This window comes from Thunnus thynnus, chromosome 13, assembly GCF_963924715.1.
Source record: "Thunnus thynnus chromosome 13, fThuThy2.1, whole genome shotgun sequence".
In the NCBI taxonomy this organism is placed as follows: Eukaryota; Metazoa; Chordata; class Actinopteri; order Scombriformes; family Scombridae; genus Thunnus; species Thunnus thynnus.
In genome coordinates, this window is record NC_089529.1 from 30,966,604 (window position 1) to 30,988,321 (window position 21,718).

A 21,718-nucleotide genomic window follows, 5' to 3' on the forward strand; every position below is an offset into this window, starting at 1 on the left:
AGCTGCAGCGAGTGGGTGCAACTGTTCCGTTCTGTGGTCAGACTGCTGTCTTCATCCCCCCCCCCTTCCCCCCCTCCCTCCCCTCCCTCCCCCCTCCTCATCCTCCCCTCATCCTCCCCTCTGCACAGTCACTTCCTCTGAGAGATGGAGGGAGGGAGAGGAGGACGACCTACAGAGACGTAGACAAACGGAACAAGTGCAGGAGAGAGAGAAAGAAAGAAGGAAGCCATTTTGGTTCCAGTTTTGACACGTCTGCTTGAAATTTGCTTTCTTCTCTCTGGTTTCTTCACCCTGAAAGTCTTTCAGAGAGTCAGACAGCGGGTGAGTAGATTTGAGGAAGTAAAACCATCTGAAGGCAGTTATTCTGTTTTCTTCCCTTTTTTTTTCTTCTTTTGAGTAAAGTTTAGTTTTACATGTTGCAGGAAGTTGAGAAACGAGGCCCGTCTATCAGAGCGTCGAAGCTGCTGCAGCCTGAAGGACGGCTGGACGGTCGGTGGACGCCCAGCTGAAGGACAGACGGCAGAACCAGGGAGGGGGGGAAAATAAAAGATAAAACCCTGAGACGCTGAGAGGAAACTATACTCCGAGGTGGCCGTCGCTCTCTCAGATGGTGGTGTCATCCTGTTAGAGCAGAAGTCTTCGGTGGGACATCGGCTGGACGGACATCGTGACTGTAGGGAGGTGAGGAGGACGCAGGATGAGCTCCGACCGAGTGCCATCGCGGGCGGAGGTGATGGGGTGGAGCCCGCAGCAGCTGGCGGACTACCTGAAGAGGGTGAGACCTCCGAACATGTCTTTCTTTTTCTGTTCACAGAAATCATTTAACGGAAACTTGCTGCAGGTTGAAATCCATCAGTCAGCAGTTAAGATGATTTCTGTACTTAAAACACAAACATCTTGCAGTAAAATCAGTTTGAAGTGGGTTTATTCACAGTAGTGATGTAAATCTGTTCTGGTGAACTCTGACGTGTGAACGTGTGCCGTTTGATGACGGAGAGGAAAATGGAGGAAGCTAACTGTGTGTGTGCATTGAAGACATTACACCATTTTAAGATACTTGCACTTTACCTGAGTGTTTCCTTTACATGCTACTTTATTCCTCTATTGCACAACATTTATCTGGAAGCTGCAGTCACACATCACTTTATCAATGAAGATCTCACAAACAAAACATGATAAGACTCTAAAAATAAAACCGCTCGTTGTGAAAGATTAAACTTGCAGTCGTGTTCCAGATGTTTATAGTCAAGTTTCATCCAAATGAAGTGCAAATTTTAACCGAAACCTCCAGAAAATGGTGAAAATAAAATGTAGTGAACGTTTGTTTCCATCCAAACTGTTGTTGCTTTATGTTTTAGTGTCTAAACTCGGACGTTTAGACATTTTCTAAGAGATATTTAGACTTTCAAATATTCTGTTTCTTTATGCTCAAATTTAAAATGTGAATATTTGAGACTCTCCTCCCAAGTCGCCCAAAAACAAGCCACAGTTAGTCTGAGTGACTGATGCATCTGGTGGTGCAGCTCAGATGACGTATATATACACTATATAACTGAGTACACTTCATCTGACAATCATTGCAGTTTTTATTATTATTATTAATTTTTATAGTGGATTGTCGGTATTTGATCTTATTTATAATTAAAAACAAACAGGTTTGATCGACTGAATTGAAAATACAAAGTACAACCTCAATGCAACAAAACTGAGTTCAGCTGTGACTTCCAGTTCAGACTAATTGCCTGAACAAGGTTATAAAAGAACCTGTGAACATCACAACCTTCTCAGTTTTGGGTTGAGTCTAATGCAACATGGCGCCACATGGTGAGGAACTGCCTGAACAAGTGAGAAACCAGATTGTGAGACTTCATAAAGACGGGAGAAGGTTCAAGATCATCAGTAGGCTGCTGAACAGAAGCCCAAACACAGCTGCAGCGTTGGTGAGGAGGTTCAGGAGGATCCATACTACCAATAACAGAAGAGTGGCGCCACACATAATTCACTATTTACGCAGCTTTTCACTGAAAAGCAGACGGGGAAGAGCTCCTGACTTGGCACAAGGATTATCTGTGGAAGCTGCTGTTTCAGTGACACTACAGGAAGTCGAACCTCTACGGACGACGTCCAAGAAGAAAACCGTCGCTCACAAAACTACGAGATTTACCAAAGAAGGTGAAAAGAAGCCTGATGAATCCTGTCGGCACATTCTGTGGTCAGATTAAACCAAAGTGAATTAGTTTGGATCCGACGGGTCCAGCATGTTTGATGTGGACCTGGTCAGGACCACATGGTGCCAACCGTGACGTTTATAGATGACACTATGAATATACCCAAATACTGAATGAACAGATGACTCCCGGTCTCAAGAAGGTTGGCAGGAGAGGAGTTTTCCAACATGACAATGATCCCAAACACACTGCAAGAGTTTTTAAAGAGGAAAAAAGTGAAAACTGTGGTTGAGTTTGACCCCCGACTGAATCCAACAGAACACCTTTAGAGTCTTTTAAAGGGGACAGCAGACCAACAAACTCTGTCAGTCATCTTGAAGGCTTTGCGAAAAGATTGTACTCGGGATAAAAGCTGCAATTTGTAAGAAAAGAAAAGTTGATATTATTGTTTTACAAAATAGGCAAATTAACAGTAACTTTCCTTAAAATAATAATAATTCAGGTGACGTTATTAGAAATAATTTAACATTTTTCTGTGATGTTTATTTCATAGAGAAGTTTATTCTCAGAGTCTTCAGTTGTTAAATATGTTGGCAGGATGAGAGCAAACACACATCCAATATTTCACCAAAATCAAAGATTAGAGAAAAAGTCCAAAACGTTTTTTCTTCTTTCCCATTAATCATCTCATGACCCCTCAGATTTATCTGCTGACCCTTTGGAGTATGTTTATATATTGGTGTATATATCGCTGGTTTACACACAGTTACTGTGTGAAACTGGAGTTTGTTACAATAATCTGACTTTTGCCTACTTACTTGTTTGACCAATGATAACATCAGTTATGTTTTTCGGTTAAAGTTACATTTAGGGCTGATGATTATTTTCATTATTGATTAATCTGCTGATCATTTTCCCAATTAATAGTTTTTATATAAAATGTCAGAAAATAGTGAAAAATGATGATCGAAGGCGACGTCTTCAAATGTCTTTGTCAGTCTAATATTTACTTGTAAACAAGCAGCGAATCATCACATTTGAGAAACTGAAACCGGCACATTTTGGACAATTTGACTGAAAAAACAATTATCAAAATAATTAGAGATGAACTTTCTGTTTATCATCTAACTGATTAATGGACTGATTGTTGCAGCTCTAGTTACATTATGATGATGTGATGAAGCCGTTGAGAGCAGTTTGTGAAGCTCTGCGTCCTCTCTTGTTTTTGTTTGTGAGATATTTATTAATTTGTTTTATATAAAGTTGTGAAATGTGAGGAGCTGCTGGATTCGTTCTGGATTCTCATTTCAAACAATCTCCTCAGTGTTACTGAATATAGAAGCTCAGGAACTTCTAGAAATGAATTTTTAAGGAGACGTAATGAAGAGATGTTGTTAATGGATGTAAGTTGAAAATGTTGAGTTCTTCTTGTTTTGTGTGTCAGATGAGTCTGTCCGGCTGTGATAAAGCTGTGCTGAAGAACGCCATCAGCGGAGCCAGATTTGTGGTGAGTTTGGATTCAAAAACAAGATTCATCATTTAAAAAAAAAAAAAAAAAACATGTTTAATATCAGTAAAATGTTCTTATGAACCATCAGACTGAGAGACAGGAGAAAAGATGGAGGAAGGAAAGGAAAGGAAGAGATCAGGAGGTTGTAGAAAAGGAAGGAAAGTGGTGATGAAAAATAAGAGAGGAGCCGGGGAAGGAAAGGAAGAGATAGAGTGGACAGAAGGATGTAGGGAAGGAAAGGAGGAAGTAAAAAAGAAAAGGAGGGATGAGAAAGGAAAAATTAGTAAAAGAAGGAAAAGAGGAGATAAGGAGATGGAAAATAAGAAGGATGTACGGAGACGGAAGGAAAGGAAACAAAGTGAGGGAAAGGAAAGAATAAGTTAGAGAAGGAAAGGAGCCATGTCAGCGAGCCTCTTGATTTTCCTCCTTCAGAGTCTAAAATTTGACAAATGTTGACATAAAAGCACTTTAACAAGACGTCTCTGTTTCTGTTTCTGTCTGTAGAATCTGAGCGACAACGACCTTCAGAAATTCCCCAAACTTCACGCTCCGTGAGTCTCTGTTACTGTAACACCGCCCACAGCTGATATTTAAATTGTCTGTTGTCTCTGAAACCTGATTCGAGTGAAGAGTCATCTCTGCTCTGACTATCCAGCTGCCAAAATGACAACAAATGTTCATGCACTCATTCGGCTCAGCTTTAATTAATATCAAGGTTTATATAAACCCTGAGATTCGCCTGTCAGGCTGCAGTCTGCTGTCTGGGCTGAACCCTCCAGACGTTTGTCAAACGTACTGTGTCGTTTTCATTTCATTGTCATCACGTCCAGTCTGCAGAGACTAAAGACCTGAAGTGTTTCCATGGAGATTAATTTAATTTCTTGACCCTGTGACTCGTTTCTAAGAGTTTTCTGAACAGTTCTTAATGATTTTGATTTTTGCTGCTTCACACAACAGCTGCAACAAATCAAGTAAAAGTAATCGTTATGCAGAATATCGCTGCAATATAAACACATATATTATAGGATTATTGTTACTGATACATGGACATGTAAATAGACTTTAACTGTTGTAGCTGGTTGAGTTGGAGCACATTTAAAATATTTTATTTTGTTGGGCAGTTTAATCTGCAAAATCAAAGATCCCATGAAGACACAGCTGTCTATAACCAAAAAAAAGGAAAAAACTACTAGTGCTGTAGGAACTTTACATTCAGTTTGTTTGAAAAGGTTCTACAAAGGAGTCCAAACCCTGAAACCTGCAGGAATAACGCAGGTCGCTGCTCTAGAATCATAAAAAAATGAAACTTTGTTTTAGGAAATGACTGACACGAAAGAATTTGTGTTGAAAATATGAAATATTCTTATTCTTTTACTCTGTTTTTTTTAAAAAGTAAAAGAAAATAAAACTCAACTACAGGCTGAGACGTCTCCATAAGAAGGAGATGCTGTGAACACTGCATTTTATAAGCAGATCATGTTTTATATGAAAAGGTAATCAGAAACTAGACAAAACTAAACTAAATGTAATGGAGTAAAAAGTACAATATTGAAATGTAGTGGAGATGAATTATAAAGCAGCATAAAATTACCTCAGAACTGCACATAAGTTCAGCACTCTCTATGCTTGGAGAAAGACAGCAGTGTTTTATCAGCAGCTGTAGTGACGAAAAGTAGAGTTTATTGTTTTTAACCCTCCAGGTGTCTGTTTGTCTTCTCAGGATGATCTCTAAGATCAGAAGTGAGATCAGCAAGAAGGAGGAGAGGAGAGGCCTGTTTGGTAAAAAGTACGTATCTGTTTCTAACAAAGCATCATATCAAGGAAGTGAATTATTTAAAGAATGCTGTGGTTCAACATTGATGTAGAGTTATTTTCATTCTTGCTGAGAGTTCCTCTTTCATGTTTGACCAAAGGTAACAAATCCACCTGCTATGTCCTTTAAAACTCACCAATTAACACATTTATATCTCTGTTAGATTTAAAACAACATGTTATGGTTTCACTGAGTCATGTGATGAACTTTGTTAGCCTGGTAGGTGGATTTTGTTACCTTTTGACAGAATCAGGCTAGCTGTGTCCACCTGTTTCCAGTCTTAATACTAAGCTAAGCTAAAGGCCTGCTGGCTGTAGGAAACTGATATCAGTGTTGTCATCTAACTCTCTGCCAGAAAGAAAATAGACCTATTACCCACAAAGAAAACATAATCATCCATCAGCAGTGTCAAAATGACTTGTGGCGTCCCTCAGGGTTCCATTCTTGGTCCTTTATAGTTTCAGTTCATATGCTAACACACAAGTCATCTGCCCAAACAACAGAGCAGCTTCACAATGTCCCCAAAAACCTCACAAATGACATCACAAAAGCAAATATTAAGAGTGTTTCCTGATCTGACACCTCTATGACACAGGTTTGGTTGACTTTAGGCACTTTTGGGCCAAAGCAGCAGTCTGAAAACACAACATCTGACATATTATCAACTTAGACAGTAGTTGTGGCTAAAATCCTGATCGAGTTTACTGAACTTTCTTTGTTTCTTTCTTTCCATCACAGAACCACAATGCCTAAATATCATGAACCAGGTAGGACTTCTTTCAAATTTTATAATTATTTATAATAAACCAGCTCATCTGACTCAGATGATAAAAAAAAAATCAGATTTTCCAAATTGTTGGACTGATGCTTTGCAGTAATCAGCAACTCGAGTGAACAAATTCAGTAAATATACTCTGTAAATACGACTATATTCAGTTATTAGCCAGAAAAATGTGATACTTTACTCTATTTATCATGAATAATCAGTCTGTTAATGGTTAATAAATTAATATAATAGTCAACACCTATAACTCCTCCAGAAGTGTCAATGAAGTAATAATAAATACTGTACATTAATAAACACTTATATATGTTTATAACTACATTATAATGTGTGGTAAACCATTTATTAACGGTTTATACACTTATTATTAATGATAAAAAGGGAGTAAATTGTTACCGCTGTGACTTGTTGATGTGAGTTGAGCTGCTTTCTTCTCTGCAGAAACAGCCGCTGAGGTTCAGGGCTGGGGTGACGACGAGTTTGTAAGTCTGAGTTTGTTATTCTTCTCTTTCTGTCTCTTTTCCATCTGCATTTGAACCAGAAAAACATGTTTTTCTTCCATCTTTAATTCAAAACAATGAAAAAGCTAATATGACGTCAGCTGGTTGCCGAGGTGTTTGAAGTGTTTGGTTGGTTGTTGCAGCACAGTTCCAAGTTTGTTGATATTGGTTGTCAGAATATTCAGGGTGAGGTTGCTAAGTGGCTGCTGTGGTGTTAATGTTGCTTTAACTGGTTTATTTGGGGCAATTGTGTGCAGTATGACAGCCATCTGACATATTTTCATCTTATAAGGTAGGCGTGGCTACTGGCTAATAGCTGGGGCTCATCAGGGTTCTGTTCTTGGTCTTTTGTACTTTCAATTCACATGATAGATGTAACACACAGATCATCCGACCAAGACAACAGAACAGGGTAAAAACACCTTCAAAAACCTCACAAATGATTAAAAAACTAATCTTGAGAGCGTTTTCTGATCTGACACCTCTGTGCTTCAGGTTTGGTTGAGTTTACGTGACTAAAACCGGTTGGTTAAAGTTTTATTAATGATTTTTGGCCACTTTTGGGACATCGCAATAGTCTGTGAACATAATATGATCTGATGTGTTGTCAGCTTGTAAAGTTGTTGTGGCTAACATGTTAGCAAACATCCAGCAGACAGAGCAACATGTTTCTGTCCACCTGAGTCTATTATTCACTGTCTTTTAGCTTTGTTTTTGCTCTCTACCAACTCCTAAGGTCTGACTCTTTAGCTGTTAATGCACCTCTATGTTCACCAGCTAGTAGCTAACTGTGTGTCTGCTGTTTGCTGCTGGGCAGGTAGTGTATAAAATATGCTGCAAAACCAAAGCTAGGAGCTAAAAGAGGCTAAACAGCTCTGTAGAGTTGGGCAGTTTTAAAGCTAGTCTGGTGTTACTTGGTGGTTTGTGTGTTTCAGGTTTTTGTTATGACATTAATAGTCGGTTGCTAGGATGTTAGTCAATGGGATGTGATGCCACCGCTGAATGTTTGTATTATAAAGATTAAAATGGATGAAATTCATTATTTTAACTTAATACAGTTGAAGAGGCTCTGTGGTCTGATCTGCTACTTTGCAGCTGTGCTGCTGATAAAAACATCAGATATGTTTATCATGTGATGTTGTGGGTTGAGTGTGTTTCTGTCCTTTTCTCTGTTAGGATGATGAAGAATTTGACGATGACTATGAGAGTCCGTACAGCGGCGATGAGGACGGCAGCGGGGGAGACTACGAGTCCCCAAACGAGGAATTTGACGTGTCCAACGATTACGAGCCTCCTCCCTCTGAACCTCCAGAGGACATGGCTCATAAACTGTGTCCCACCCTGCCTATCGGAGACAGCGATTATATAGGTAACGCAGGTCACGACTCAGCCACATCTGATCACACAGACTATAACATATATTGATGTGGACTCCAGGAACACTAGCTGTGCTTTAGGGCACCGCTAATGGAATCCTGACAAATAAACACAATAAACACTCTTTGTGTCCTCCAACTTTATGAAAGTAAAATATTAAATCGCTGGAGGAAAGACTGATGTAAATGTGTGTTTATTTTAATGTCATCATAACATGTTCTTGATAAAGACGGTTGTCATGGTAACCGACTGTGGGGGAATTTTCGAAATTTCTTCACATGACCTTATTTGGAAGAGTTATGATGAGATAAAACAAAAAAAAAATCAATCAGATATGAGTGAGACTTCCGGTTGTGAAAATGTTGACTAATAACTCTGTGTGTGTGTATGTGTGTGTGTGTGTGTGTGTGTGTGTGTGTGTGTGTGTGTGTGTGTGTGTAGATAACAGGGATAATCATGTGTCGTCCAGAGGCCCGCCCCCTGCTCTTTGTCCCCGCCCCCCGGTCGCCACTCTCTCAGCTCCATCACCTCGGATGGTGAGTCAGTGAACATGTTTTAAGGGACTCATATTCTCCACATTTCCAGCTCTATATTCATATTCTGAGGTTCTACTGGAATATCTTTGCATGATTTCCAGTTAAAAACTCCTCTTCTATCTTCTACTGGTCCTTTATGCAGCCCCTCAGTTCAGCCTCTGTCTGAAACAGGCCGTTTTAGCTCCTGTCTCTTTAAGGCCCCGCCTCCTGATGAGCCCACTCTGTTCTGATTGGTCAGCTTCAGAGGCTACGTAAACAAACTGTAGTAAAAAATATCAACTTTTCACATCGATCCATACATGTTGGAGCTTAATCACATCTAAAATACGAGAGTGAACAACGTGAACAACACATGGAAACAATTTAGCAACCACCTTAGCAACCGCCTTAGCAATCACCTTAGCAACAGCCTTAGCAACCAAGTCTACAGAACAGACGGCCATTTATGATCATGTGGGATTCAGCTCATCAGCAAGGTAGAAAAAATGTTGCAAATGAAGTGTTCAGAGCAGGTTGAAGCCCTGAGTTTTGACTTGCAGGCAGCATTTCTACATACGTTCACCTTAAGTGAAACGCTGACCATGATTAACATCCAACATCAGAACAGGAAAAAAAATAACAGAAAACCACAAAAAGCAGAATATGTTCCCTTTAAGTGTTTTATCCAAACTGAATGAAATGCAGCTCCACTTGCTGCCTCTTGGTGTCACCAGCGTGCAGCTTTAAACCTGCAGTAACTGATGTTTTCTGTTCGCTTGAGGGCAGCAAAGACACGTCTTTAAGTTGATATGTTTGAAATTTAGAAAAAATCTTTAAATCTGTGTAAAAAGTGTTTCTGTTGTCTGAGGTGTAACAGCAGCTGTGTGGATAAAAACTAAATGTAAACAGACTGAGTGAATAAATGATGACGTACATGAATCACGTGACTGAAATGTCACTGAAGGGTTGAAAACATCAGATCTGTGTGGAGCGATGATGAGGAGACTGTAACCTTCCTCACATCAATACATGAAACTAACAGAAACGTCATATTTCCATCACGTTTTCCATCGTTTGAGCTTTGACTGTCGCTGTTTTAATGACGTTGTCTCATTGTTTCTTCTTCTTCTGCGAAGGTTTAATGGCACCGACTGTTTATCTGCTGATATTCACACAGCAGCAGTGGATGTAAACAAACATTAATTTGAACTTTCTTTTTGTAGCCGGGAGAGTCGCCGTCCTCCAGAAGAGACCACTCGCCTCACTTAGGTGGACGACCACCAGGGAAGAGTGAGTAATCATTTTATTCTGTCTATTAGGGCTGCAACTAACAATTGTTTCCATCATCAATTAATCTGCAGATTATTTTGTATAAAATATCAGAAAACTGTGAAAAATGCTTCACAGTTCTCAAAGGTGACATCTGCTTTTGTCCAAAACCCAAAAATATTCAGTTTACTGTCATGTGAGGTCAAAAAGAAGCAGCAAAGTCTCACATTTGAGAAACTGGAAACATGATATTTATGATATTTTAGCTTGAAAAATGACTGAAATGATTAATTGATTATCAAAATAGTTGCTGACTTATTTTCAGTTGACTAATCATTGCAGCTCTAGTTTGTAGAGATGCTCTAAGAAAACTGAAATGTTTTCAGGAGGTCAGTATGTTCAGGTCATGTGACTCTGGCAGTGCTCTGATTGGTCGCTCTGGTTGTGTTGTGTTCAGTTCCTCCGGGGCCACCGCAGATCTTCCGTGGCAACAAACCGGGCAGAGATTCTGGATCCAACCCGTCCCCCGTCAGAGGTAACCTCACCTGAACCTGAACCAGATAATCAATCAGTATTCAGATCGATTTCTTTCTTTCCATCAATGTTAATCAACCTGCAGACACAAACCCTAATATAATAGAAGTCAACAGAAATGTTTCATCTTTTAATTTTCTCAATTATTCTTTTTTATCACATTTGTCTTTTGGGCTTCCCAAGTTACAGTTTGTTTCTGATTGGTTCCCTGCAGGGATCAATACTGAGTCCACATGTTCAAACTCTTCAACAGCAACAATTCTGGATCAAACTGTGACGCATTTGCATAGTTTTCACACAGAAAGCGTTCAGTGACTACAGTCTTCAAACGTCCTCAATACTTTTCTCACTCAAACACAAACAAGCAACAAAACATTTGACATGTTTACATCCTCAGTTCATGTTCAAACACTAACATGTATTCATACAGATCATAGCCACACTGAAATACATCTATATTCAACCAAAAAACGTGCTGTCCCAAGGTATTTGTAGTCGTCCTGAACATCTGCAATGCTGCCTTCTGGTAGCTCAACCCCCTCGGTCCTGATCACCTCCCCTCTCTTCGATACCATCCGACCACACTTATCTTGTCCAAATGACATCTCCATGTCGTTGCTGTAGATCCTTGTGAGGTGGATCAGTGAGTCGATGTCTCGCTCATTCCTGGCATACAGCTTGATCTCATCCATGTACAGGACGTGACTGATGGTTGTTCCACTTTGGAACCGGTACCCGTAGCCACTCTTTGAGATGATATGGCTGAGGGGTTTCAGACCTATGCAGAACAGCAGCGGGGATAGTGGATCACCCTGGTATATGCCACACTTGATGGTAACTTGTGCAATTGGCTTTGAGTTGGCCTCCAGAGTCGTTTCTCACAGCCCCATTGAGTTCTTGATGAAGGCTCTTAGTGTCCTGTTGATGTTGTACATTTCCAAGCATTCCAGTATCCATGTGTGTGGCATTGAGTCATAGGCCTTCTTGTAGTCAATCCAGGCGGTGCACAGGTTGGTCTGCTTGGTCTTGCAGTCTTGGGTTACTGCTCTATCGACCAGTAGCTGGTGCTTAGCACCCCTGGTATTACTACCAATTCCTTTCTGGGCCCTGCTCATGTATTGGGCCATGTGCCTATTCATCTTAGCCGCTATGATGCCTGACAGGAGCTTCCATGTTGTACAGAGGCAGGTTATTGGCCGGTAGTTGGATGGGATTGCGCCCTTCTGGGGGTCCTTCATGATCAGGGCTGTCCGCCCTTGGGTTAACCACTCTGGGTGCGTCCCATCCATCAGCAGCTGGTTCATTTGTGCTGCCAGGCGTTCATGGAGTGCAGTCAGTTTCCTTAGCCAGTAGGTGTGGATCATGTCCGAGCCCGGTGCTGTCCAGCCATTGTAATGGTTACTGGATCTTGTTCTGGGAGATTGCTGTGGTCTGCTCTTAGATCCACTAGCCACTGAGCATTGGTGTTATGTGATGCCTCCTTCCCCCATATGCTCTTCCACTCTTGTTCAGTCTCAGCCCTGGGTGGATCTGTTCTCGTGTTATTACCTTGCCACTGAGAGTACACTTTGGATGGTTCAGTGGAGAACATCCTATTTATTATTCTGCATCTCCTGTGTGTCTCTTCAGGCGGGTAGCCAGAGCTGTGAACCTTTGCTTGGCAGTCTCCAGTGCCTCAGGTATAGACAGCTTGTTGTACTTCCTGGGTATCCCTTTCGTCCCCACACCTTTCTGTAGCTCTGAGAGTTGACTAACTTGGCCTCCAGCCTCCTTCTCCATGGAGGGTAATGTTGTGGCTCATGGTGTTCATCTTGTAGCCAAGCATCTCTAGGATCACTGTTGCTGTGGTGTATATCAGCTGATTGGTCTCAGTTATGGTCCTAGTAGGGATAGTACGTAGCGCTGCATTCACGTCCTCTAGCAGACTTCCAGAGGGTACTTTGTCACCTTGGTAATCGGCTACGGGAGTGCCGGGTGTCCAGCTTAGTCATGATAGTCATTCTTAGGTCAGTCGCCCTTGTGTTAAGGTCGTAAGGGTTTGTTGGGGATTGGTACCCAATCTCGGAGAGTGGAGAGGATGATGATATCTCCCCTCTGACCTGTCGTCCTGGCTCCCCCTGCCGTAGCATATTCGTTGTACCTCGTCGATGTCTAGTTGTGATAGCAGTTGCCATTTGAGGATGTTGGAACACTGAGCTAGTAGTTGTTTCTTTGTCAGCTTAGATGTTGGGTTTCGAGGCTTCCATATATCCCACAACCCAGAAACAAACTTTGATAGGTGACAATAATGTAACTTTGAGGGAAAAAAGATTAAAAAAAAACAAAACAATAATACTTTAATAATAAAAATGATAAAACAGAATAAATAAATAAACATAAATTAAAAGTGACAGACCGTGATGGGTTATTTATCTGCTTCATGTGTGATGTTTTAATCATAACGTCGTTGTTTCCTCTTCGCAGGACCTCATCGCAACACAGTGGACAAGGTGAGTCTGAAAGAAACTTTATTTATTTAATAACTTGGAACTTGTCATTATGAGCATGTTGGTGTTCAGCTCAGCTGCTCGTATTTACATCATTATAACTTTACTTATTTTATTTCTGTATGTGTGTTACAGCCGGGCGCACAGTCATGGAGGTAAACACACACACACACACACACACACACACACACACACACACACACACACAATCTGCACAATAAAAAATTTATGTCAAAGATTTTACTTTTCAACAGCTTTTATAAAGAAATATGATCAATAATTCCTGCTGAATCTTTAAATGTTGGAATTTCAGTCATCATAATGATATAAAATATATTTCATGAGTAGCTGGCTAGCTAGCTTTGCATTCTATATTTTACTTTAGTTGATTTCTGTCTCAAATGTAAACGGATGAAGTGTTTTTCTGTCTGTTCATGACTCTGCAGCTCTGAACTCCACAGTTTCACTTGAACTTCAGAGATAAACTCTGAGAAACTTGTTGAATATCACACAGAATAAGCACAGATCTGTTGGTTCGAGTGTTTCCTGTTTGACGGTGTTGTTTGTTTGTTTGTTTCAGGCCTCAGATGGACGCTCCAGAAATTCCCGCCTGGTCCAAACCTCCTGCTCCTCCTCCGTCCTCCTCCTCTGTCGGCAGGAGCAACTCCTCCGTCAGACCTTTTCCTGGCAGGTCAGCACTTTCACTTCCATTAAAGCCGAGTTCATCTTCCGCTCTGTGAGATGGTCAAACAGCTCATTCAAGTTATTTTTCTTTGTGATTTTGCAGGTTCGACAGACGAGAGGTAAGTTAAACTCTGACACTTTCATTGTGACGGTGAGTTGATCCAGAATGAGCTCTCATCCTTTTTCTTCTTCTGTCTTCAGCAAACACACGATGACGGTGAGATTTCTTCATCTGCTTTTTATTCACTTAAACAAAACAAGATTTACTAGAATATATTCAGTGTTTTCCTTTTAAATTCTACTTTTCCTCTTCCAGCACCCAAACACAACACCTTCCCCCTGCACAACAAAAGTCTTCCCCCGCGTCCTGGACTCCCCGGGCTGCCGCAACGCCACGGAGACAGGTGTGAACACACACACACATAATGAAACAGAGCTTTTCAGACTGTGAGATGCCTCCACAGGTCAAAACTCATCCTGCTTCTCAGAACTCTGAGCACAGAGATAGTGTCACTGACACTTCCTGAAGATATCATTATCTCTGATGTCATCACTAATAAACCTCCATAAACACACGTAGAAACAGAGAAAATGAGGCTGCAGAACATGTTACACTGCAGACAAACTGCTAACAGCTGATTCACACTACTTTAATAGAGACTATTTGACTAAATGTGAACAAATATGGTGTAAAAATAACACAAGTTGTTGCTTACATTCCCCAAAGCATTATGGGAACTGATTATGATATGATATGAATATCCCCCAAATTAACATCAGACAGGCACAAAGAATCATCCACAAATATGAACTTTTATTCAGATTTTTATGACAAACACACATAGTTGAGTATTTCCATGTGATGCTACTTTCTACATTTCAGAGAGAAATATTGTACTTTCTACTCCACTACATTTATTTGACAGCTTTAGTTACTTTTCAGATGAAGATTTGACACAATGGATAATATAACAAGCTTTTAAAATACAACACATTGTTCAAGATGAAACCAGTGGTTTCCAACCTTTTTGTCTTTTGACGTCTTACAAAAAGCAGTGTGTAGTCGGGGTCACATTTCACATGTCTATGAGTTGTTAACAGCTCCACCAAATAGTGATTTTTCCCTCTAAACTTCTCACATGCTTTCATTTCAATAAATGTTCAAATGATCCAATATTTCAGCAGAAATCAAAGAGTTAGGATGTGAGGACGTCTTCTCACCACGTCTGTAATAAAATAACTGTTTGTTGTGTTTTTTTAAGCAGTTTGCCTCCCAGTGTTCCCAGTGTTCCCTCTACAGACTCTCTGCCTCACAAACTGCAGTCTGGTAAGAACACAAACATCCATAAACTCCTCTTAATAAACTGATTTCAACACATTCTGCTGCTTTGTAAAGTTCAGAGACTTAAATGAAGGAGCAGCTTTTACAAAGTGACTGACAGGAAGTGAACTGGTCTGTGGTGGTTGACTATGTGAGTTCATGCGGCCGACAGGAAGTGACTACGCTTCTCATAGTGTCACTGAGCGTCGCCCCCTGCTGGCAGCATCAAAACAATAGAAAACATCACAGTTTAACACACAGCTACTGTAGAACAGAACCAGTTATTTTCATTAAATTCAACTTATTCCCTCTCATTTATTTATTCTCATATAAAAGCTGATAGATTCAGTGTATTTCAGCAGCTCTCACTCCTTCACTTCATCGTTCTGTCTTTAATAGAAATCATTACAGCAATGATTAGTCCTGTGAGATTTTTTTTTTTTGCTTCCATACATACTGACTGTGTGTGTACCAGGTATTCCTCATATTGTGGGGACACAAATCAAGTCTCCATATTATTTCCAGTGTGTTAAACCAGCAGTCAGGTGTCCATATGAGCAGTGAAAGAGGTTTTCCTCGCTGTAATCATCACACTTGATAAACTGTGAACTGGTCCTTTAATTTAGGGGGAAGAATAAATGTCCAGTAAATGAATGTAATGAATGTGTGTGTGTGTGTGTGTGTGTGTATGTGTGTGTGTAGTGATGGCCGATCACAGAAGCAGCATTGTTAGATCAGACAGGTCGCCGTTTCGTCCTCCTCAACCTACAACACAGGTAACACACACACACACACACACACACACACACACTCAGATACGCAGCGTGTTGCTGCCACGATTATTTGTTTTCATTTCTTGTTTTAATGAGACTTTTCTCGTAATAATAAAATATTTTTCATGTTTTCGCGTCTTGTAAATTATACAAGAAACGTTTCTTGTAATGACAACAAACCACTTTCTGTTGTCACAAAACTTTCTCTTCATTTCACAAAATGAGCATATCTCATTAAAATAAACTTTTCTCGTTATTACATAAGTTATAAGAAGTGAATATATATATAAATGTGAACAAATATTTGGAAAAAAACAAAAAATATGGTTTAAGTGAAATAAAATAAAATAAAAATAATTAAGTGAATATATATATTTATTTATTTATTTTTTAGATGTTTTTTTACCTTACATTTAAAAAAATATGTAAAAAAAAAAACCCAAACTAGAAACATTCACATTAGAAGCTGCTGCCACAGAATATTTGGCTTAAAACATTTATTTTTGCTTAAAAAAGAGCTGAAAAGATCAATCAGTTATCAACCTGTTACCATTTAATGTTCTGTCATTAATCATGTGAATCAATCATGTGATCTTTCCTGCTGTAGAGTAGTCAGTCAGTTAGTGAACGCTGTCAAACATCAGCGTCATTAATCAGTTAATCAGTTGAAGCTTCGTCCTGTAGAGGAAGAACAACATGTTCCTCACTTTGACCAGCAGGTGGAGCTGTTGTCTCTGTTCTGACACTGAAGTACTGCAGAACAACTCTGAACAAACTGTACTGTTATAATACTGTAGTATTTCCATTTAATGCTACTTCATATTCACTTCTCTTCATTTCAGAGAGAATAATGTAGTTTCTGCTACATTCACCTGATATTAATTTAATAATTTAAACATCATGAAGCTTTTTGTTTTTTATTTAGTTTGATCTTATCTGATTGTTTCAAACTGCAACAGTGATTATTATATTTGTTTATTCTTTTTATTTAAACAGCTGTCTATAAATGTTATATGTAATCTATATATACATGCTGATATTACATAACACAAAACATACCATCATTTCATGAAAATGTAACGCTAGTAGTTAGAATGATATAATACTCTGTAATAAGTATTAAGTACTTTTACTTTTAATACATTATGTATATTTTGCTCATAATAAACAGATAGACAGATACTTTATTAATCCCAGAGTGTTGTATTGTATCGATTGTACTTTTAGATGATGTATTTTATACTTTTTATATATATATTTTTATATTGTGGTCATAACTTATAGTTACGTGTGTGTGTGTAGGATCTGGACCCTTGCTGGTATGTGGGTAGAGTGACCAGAGGTCAGGCAGAAGGATGTCTGAAACGAGTCAACAAGGTAACACACACACACACACACACACACACACACACACACACATTATCTCGTTAAAACGTCACTTGTCCAGCGGTGGGATTTATTAGGCAGCAGGCGAACAGTCAGTTATGGAAGTTGATGTGTTGGAAGCAGGAAAAATGGGCAAACATGTAGATCTGAGCAACTTTGACCAGGACCAGATTGTGATGGTTAGGTTAGATGGGTCAGAGCAGGACTTGTGGGATCTTCCCAGTATTCACTGGTCAGTACATACCAAAAGTGATCCAAGGAAGGACAACCAGTGAACCAATGTCCATGCTGACCACCATCCACCGCCTGCAATGGACACCTGAGCATCAGAACTGGACCATGGAGCGATGGAAGAAGGTGACCATTATGTTGACGGCAGGGTGTGTGTGCATCGTTTACCCGGAGAAGAGATGGCACCAGGATGCATTATGGGAAGAAGGCCAACAGGGGCAGTGTGACGCTCTGAGTGATGTTCTGCTGGGAAGCTTTGGGTCCTGCCAAACATGTGGATGTTACTTTGACATGAACCACTTACCTAAACACTGCTGCAGACCCAGTTCACCCCTTCATGGGAACGCTACCCCCTGAGTGGCCTCTTCCATCAGGATAACGCTTCCTGAGAACTGCAAAAACTGTTGAGGAACATGACAAAGAGTTAAAGGTGTTGCCTCCAAATTCCCCAGATCTCAATCCCATCGAGCATCTGTAGGATGTGCTGGAGAAACAAGTCCGATCCCTGGAGGGTCCACCTCGCAACATACAGGACTTAAAGGATCTGTTGCTCACGTTTTGGTGCCAGATACCAGAGGAACCTTCAGAGAGGCTTCAGAGTCCTGCATCGAGGGGTCAGAGCTGTTTTGTTGGCACAAGGGAGACGTACACAATGGTTTTAATGTTAAGGCTGATCAGTATATATGTGTAATAAGGTAGACGGGTTTGTGTGTTTCATTAGAGCGTCCAGTTTGTGACTTTCTGACATGACTATGATATGTGTCTGTGTGTCTCTGTGGAGGACGGGGCGTACCTGGTGAGGGACAGCACCCGGCAGCTGGCCAATCAGCCCTTCACTCTGATGGTCTTCTACCAGGACAAGGTCTACAACATCCAGATCCGACAGCACAACCAGCAGTTCCTGTTAGGAACCGGACTCAAAGTCCAAGAGGTAAACTTGATATTCTGACTTCAACGCAAAGCTGAGGAGGCTGCTGATTGGTCAGGAATACTCCAATAATACAGTGGTAGTAACTGGTGTGTGTGTGTGTGCAGTTCTTCCCATCAGTGGGTGACATCATCGGCCATTACTCCCAGTCTCCTCTGCTTCTCATCGACGCCAAAAACCGCGGCTCCGGCCAGCAGAACCAGTGTCTGCTGTCTGACCCGGCCGGGTACTACATGGCCGGACACAACTGATCAGACCGGATCACGCCGGTTCAGACTGGATCACACCGGTTAAGACCGACCACAAACTAAACCAGAGAGAAACCAACAGGCAGAGTTAAACGTTTGGGGGTCAGATGCATAAAACTCTGTAGCTTCATGACTAAAACTGCGCGTGCTCCAGGCAGAGTATCAATACTCGATACCTTCAAGGTATCGACCGAAATAATCCAGTACCAAACTCTTCCAACCTGCATTCAATCCTTTTTGTACTCAGGTCTGGAAAAAAATGACTATTTGTATGGTTTTGCTTGCAGCCAATCACCACAAGCCTTCTTCTATTTAATGCAACGTGTGATTGGTCGACTAACGCAGCTACAACCCAAACAGTCAGTGGTTGTGTTTGACAGAGTTGACAGTTCAGCGTGTCGAGATGCCGCTAAAAAGTTCAAAAGTATAGTTATACTACACACCTGTTGAGTCTGATGAAAGTAAATGCATGTTCACAATGACTTCGACACCAGCGTTGTCTTCTCCTCGAGGACACGCTGCAACTGTCGATTACGTCAGGTGATGGTTACCAGGCTGACATTAAACTTACTTTGGATTTTATTGAAACAAATATTGCTTTGGGCAGGTTCTAGTAGGCTGGTTTGTGTGTTAGTGAAGCAGAAAATAAAAGGTATTGAATGAAGTACTCTGTTGGTATCGGTATCACTTTAAGGGTACTGGTGGTACTGGTATTGGTGCTGGTATTGTAATTTTTTAAACAATGCATTGTTTTCCTCAGATTTATCAAGCTGTGTGTCTATTTTATAAAACTCAGTCAATGTGGAACCAGTAGCCTCATTTCCTATCTCATCCATAAATGGATGAAGACGCCTTTAATCAGCTGTTTTCATATCAATACGTCCAGTGTGTGAAACATCATGTGACTCGGTGCGGTCGGCCGTAGATCCAAGTAACCACACAAGAACCAGCGCGGATGTGTTTAGTTATTGGTCCGTTTATTTGTTCTGTTATATGACGACCGTTCAGGGACTTTTTATTGTCGTCATTTTTATTGACATGTATTATCTCGTACGTCTGGAAGGGATCATGCATTTAGTCTTGTGTGTGTGTGTGTGTGTGTCCACAGACTACTGGACCTGTCAACCTGATACATATGACTGGATGTTCTCCTCCTCAGAAACCTATTTTATGATGCCTTCCTTATGAGTCCATTGTAAAACTTAGACCTTTGTCTTTTCAGCAGTCCTCGCCGTTGTACGATATGCGTTATGACGTAGCACAAGGCGTTTCCAGCAATCATCTTGGCTAAAAACAAGGCTTATCTAGTCTGCTGTAGGCCACATTTTGGCCTTTGTTGTGGCTCAAAAACTGAAATCACACATAGAAAAGTTTCGTCTCATCTGCAGATTAACTCCATACCTGATATGTTTTGATCCACGAACATACAAGATTAATAAATCCCTGTTTCTGTTATCTTCACCGCCATCTCAAATGCCATAAATGCTTTGACTGCAATATATTTTTATTGTGTTATTATCAAGAAGATTTTGATAGATGCATAGAGATGAACACTTACTGTGGAGATGAATAGAAAATAATTAATCCCATTGGTGTGACACTCCTAAAATTTCATTTTGAGGTTTTCAGGGGTCCAAGCTGGTTCAGACCCTCTGAGACCACCACCTGCTCCACCCGTCTGTTCACCAACGTCCATATTAATCCATCAGCAGCAGAGATATCAGTCTTATCACTGGTCAGTTAGTAGTTCATATCTAAAGCGACTTTACAGAGTGTCATAACTAAGGATAAAATAAAAGGAATCGATATTAAATTCATAAAATTTGCCTTTTATTGGTGTTTTACAGATCGCTGCGTAAACACATAACATCTGTTATATGTTGCTTATTTACCTAAACAATGTTTTATTAAAAGATTTTCAGCTTATATTTCATCTTGACCTGATCAGATCACTTTAGAAGAACGTGTGTATGCTGGTCTGAGGTCAGCATGAGGTGTTTATAGAGACCAGTTGATGTGCAGGAAGTAGCGTGTACATGTGTTTTTGTGTGTTTTTTTGTGTACGCGTCGTTTATGCATCTGGCCCCTGCTGTTGTTAATTCTCCCATAAACAGGAATGTCGCTCTTCTGTGACAGATGAGTGAAAAATATCAGGGTTTTTTTTGCACGTTTTTCTTAATTTGCTTGTTTTTTTTAACTCTACAATCTGCCGTCCGTAGCTTTGTGTCTGCGCCAACATTTAACCTTTCAGACACCTTTACTTTACTTTAACTTCTGTATGACGTCTCTTTCGGTACACTGTGCTGGATAAATGCTGTATTTCTACAACATTTAAGTATACTGTACATTCAAACTGTGGTGGTTCTGTCTTCAGCTGATAATAAAGCCCAGTGCTCTGTCTCAGTCTGTATTTATGTGGACATTTTGGATGTTAATCATGCAGATTAATCTTCACTTCACTTTGAGTATTCAGACATTTTCAATTCACTGTAAACGTGTCATATTCACCTGGTTTGTCCACATTAAAATACATGAAAACGTCAGCAGCGTCCTGGTTTCTCTAGTAAACTTGTTTTACTGCATTTTCTGTCTGACAGACTGTCTTTATTTTAAAAGACGGTTCACAATTTGGTGCCCAAATGAACATTAAAGCTGTTTTTCTTGCTGTAATCATTCCTCCTGTTCATACTGACCATTAGAAGATCCCTTCATAATGACCTTACAATGGAAGTGATGGGGGACAAAATCTACAGTCTGTGTCTTCTGTGCTAAAATATATTTAAAAGTTTATCAGAAGCTAATATGAAGTTTCAGCATCCAAATGAGTCAAATCAAGTAGATATCTTTCAGCGTTACAGTCTTTTTAGTGCCAAAGTCCCTCTTTTTGGCCACAGACCGGCCCTGTAACAATGGTTGTCTGTGAATGAGTGATGAACTTACACTATTGGTGTTGGAGTTTCCTCATTGGCTCTTTGAAAATGAATGAGATGATGGAAGCGGAGGAAAGCAGAGTAACTGTGTTTCTGAAGTCGGTTAAACTCCTGTTTAAACAGACACATACCAGCGTCTCTGCGTCTCCTCTACTGACAGGAGAGACAGTATGAAGGAACATGTCACCCAGTGTTTAATATATTCTGGATAACAACGGAGGAATCAGATACATCAGGCTTTGATACACACACAATACTTGT

The 21,718-nt window shown here is 40.3% G+C and overlaps 1 protein-coding gene across 3 annotated transcripts; it reads left to right on the forward strand.

Annotated features, from left to right (window-relative positions):
* Positions 1-111: 111 nt before the first annotated feature.
* lcp2a (lymphocyte cytosolic protein 2a) lies at positions 112-21,070 on the forward strand. Of its 3 annotated transcripts, none has more exons than XM_067609031.1 (22): positions 112-321; positions 408-775; positions 3,613-3,675; positions 4,183-4,229; positions 5,399-5,464; positions 6,230-6,258; positions 6,717-6,757; positions 7,952-8,144; positions 8,594-8,688; positions 9,891-9,957; positions 10,394-10,471; positions 12,934-12,959; positions 13,092-13,111; positions 13,537-13,647; positions 13,744-13,759; positions 13,842-13,857; positions 13,957-14,044; positions 14,903-14,967; positions 15,664-15,737; positions 17,037-17,111; positions 18,133-18,282; positions 18,387-21,070. In XM_067609031.1, exons 2-22 carry the CDS (start codon positions 698-700, stop codon positions 18,528-18,530), a joined length of 1,542 nt encoding a protein of 513 aa, XP_067465132.1. In that variant the 5' UTR covers positions 112-321; positions 408-697; the 3' UTR covers positions 18,531-21,070. The 3 variants fall into 3 exon arrangements, with proteins under 3 accessions (XP_067465132.1, XP_067465131.1, XP_067465134.1); XM_067609030.1 differs by having other exon boundaries at positions 423-775; XM_067609033.1 differs by having other exon boundaries at positions 113-321; positions 423-775; positions 14,906-14,967.
* Positions 21,071-21,718: the final 648 nt, after the last annotated feature.